This window comes from Adiantum capillus-veneris, chromosome 29, assembly GCF_014529385.1.
Source record: "Adiantum capillus-veneris isolate H3 chromosome 29, ASM1452938v2, whole genome shotgun sequence".
NCBI classification, from domain to species: Eukaryota; Viridiplantae; Streptophyta; class Polypodiopsida; order Polypodiales; family Pteridaceae; genus Adiantum; species Adiantum capillus-veneris.
In genome coordinates, this window is record NC_140959.1 from 38,566,229 (window position 1) to 38,568,550 (window position 2,322).

Genomic DNA, 2,322 nt, shown 5'->3' on the forward strand with positions numbered 1-2,322 from the left:
TTGTCGGGATTCTCGCGCGCTGCTTTCTTCGCATTCTTCCAATCTTCTTTGGCCAGCCAATCTGGCCTGTTCCACCCATTCTTGATTGCTTTTTGCACTTCGGAACGCTTGTGTTTGCAGTATTCGCGCATTCGAATCTTCATCAGGTCTTCATTGAAGCGCTGATCCCGTGTTGGAACGGAAAACTCATCATGAAGTATGCTGATGACTCTGTTTTTTAAATCACTTGGTACTTCACTCCATTTGTTTAGTATGTAGTGTCTAAACAGCTGAGAGCAAAGACCACGCATGCGCGAGATCACCTTCTTGCCGTCATCATCCATGATGATGCCGCCGCTGAAGTCGACGGAGTAAGACAAGCCCTCTGGCCGGTGACGCGTGAACCTGGGTGTCCCGGCAGGGGTCTCTAGCGGCGTGTCGATGGGGGTACGGACGTCAGGTGTCTCCACCGGCGTCTGGGCCCCGAAGCGAGGAGTGTCGAGTGGGGTGGCTCCTGGCGGAGTAGGTAGAGGTGTGTAGCTTCTAGGAACAGTCAGCCGTGCAAAACCTGGCGTAGATGGCGATGTTGTGGCTGGTGTGGGGGCGGGCAAAGAAGGGGAGGGTAAAGAGCCTCGTCGAACACGAGGCGGTGTGGAGGCATCGGTGGCGGAATCCCCACAACAACCGCCACCGCCACCACTAGAGCGCCGGTGTCTAGACGAGTGTGAAGCTCGTCTCGTCGACGCCGAAGCTTCGGAGCGCGCCGAATGCTCCGAAAGAGAGGGAGATGCGGATGGAGTAGGAACGCGCGATGATGCGCCAGAGCGATGACGCTCCACGTACCACTGTCTCTGCTGCGGTGACAAAGAAGAAAGAAACTCCTCATCATCCATACCTGCATTAAACACACGAATATTTAAACTTAATATTGAATGAATAGAGTAGACAATGACGCAAAGACCATTAAATACAATGACGTAATGACGCATATAAATACAATGACGCAATGAATTGAGTGATAGAAGAGGCAAGTCGAAAACTCAGAATTTTCAATCAAAAGATGTGAGCGCGAGTAGAAAAGAGCGTTATACACCATGGAAGGTACTTAGAGAGCCAGAGCTTTTACAACACGGAGCAAAATTGTTCAAATACAATATTTGTGGCTTTAAGAGATCTCTCTCTCATCCTCGCATAACTCAGCATAACTTCCTATATCTATATAGAGCTCTCCGTTTAAACACATATCCTCTGTTTCATTTTGTAGCTCCTCTGCATGCACCCCATATAGAGTAGTAGCATCTTGATGCTCGTCTGGCACCACCGCAGCGGCTTCTGATTGAGCATCTTCTCTGATCTCCTCCATTGATGCCGTTGTGATTGGCACATGGTAGCCTTCATACGTCCTTGCACTACGAGGGGCTACCTCTATGACGTACCACCAGTTTGATGTAGACTTTGTAGGATGAAATATTACCTGCCAGAGCCACATAACTTACATGAGAGCTTTCAAGCACATAACTTGTAAAAGGGGGATGTTAACTATTTACATACTTACTTGTTCACAATGCTCGGGTAGTACGAAAGTGTCTCTTAGGTCAGTCCATTTCTTAGTAGAATCCACCTCAAGAAAACCAGACTCTCCTCTACGCACAGTAGCGTTGCGACCCTCCATGATTATCTTGAACCATTGCACGTCGAACAAGTCGACAAAAAATCCTCTGTAATCGATCCTCAAAATCTCTTGCAGCGTGCCGAAGTAAGTGAGTTCCGCCACCACAGGATCTGCATCAGAGGAACGTCGTCGACTAGACTGTTCAAATTTTGCCATGATTCCACAATCTTGAGTAAAACGCTTTTTGTCGATTCGTTCCACCCTAAAATGTCGACCTTTACACCATGCTGCTGTGTATGACTTATACTACAACGAACAAAGATTATGAGTGGCCGTTCAAACGTTTATAAATAAAGTCACTTGCTAGTCGTACATTGCAAACTTACCTTGGTCGCGCAACCCCGAGAGTACTCCCACTCTTCCTCAGTCACTTCGTCACCGCATTGTTGTGCGCTTTTCAATTGGTTGTGCAACCATCTTAAGCTCATGAAGGTTGGTAGGCTCTCCAGAACCGCTGGATAGTGCATCGGTGGTCGTCTTCCCCGTCTCCACTCGATTCGTGCCCTTTGTCGCTCTTGCTTTGCATCCTCATATTGTGAAATCCACTTTTGCATCACTGGATTGTGAAGCATGCAAAATCGGTTGATTTTAGCCTCTAGATCTTCCGTCATCTTCTTCTCAACACCGAGATTGCACATGACAATCCCAGATATGCGCTCATCATCTATGGT

At 47.9% G+C, this 2,322-nt stretch overlaps 1 protein-coding gene across 1 annotated transcript; it reads right to left on the reverse strand.

Moving 5' to 3' along the window:
* Positions 1 to 1,144: 1,144 nt before the first annotated feature.
* LOC147419063 (uncharacterized) lies at positions 1,145 to 1,807 on the reverse strand. Its single transcript, XM_086505776.1, has 2 exons — positions 1,535 to 1,807; positions 1,145 to 1,453 (listed from the first exon to the last, which is right to left on the reverse strand). Exons 1-2 carry the CDS (start codon positions 1,805 to 1,807, stop codon positions 1,145 to 1,147), a joined length of 582 nt encoding a protein of 193 aa, XP_086361902.1.
* Between the last annotated feature and the right edge of the window lie 515 nt (positions 1,808 to 2,322).

Excerpts from the sequence above, each read along its gene's own strand:
- LOC147419063 (XM_086505776.1), bottom strand. The coding sequence starts at position 1,807 with ATGGCAAAATTTGAACAGTCTAGTCGACGACGTTCCTCTGATGCAGAT. Across the intron at positions 1,454-1,534 it reads TACCCGAGCATTGTGAACAA|GTAATATTTCATCCTACAAA; the intron begins GTAAGTATGTAA and ends TGGCTCTGGCAG.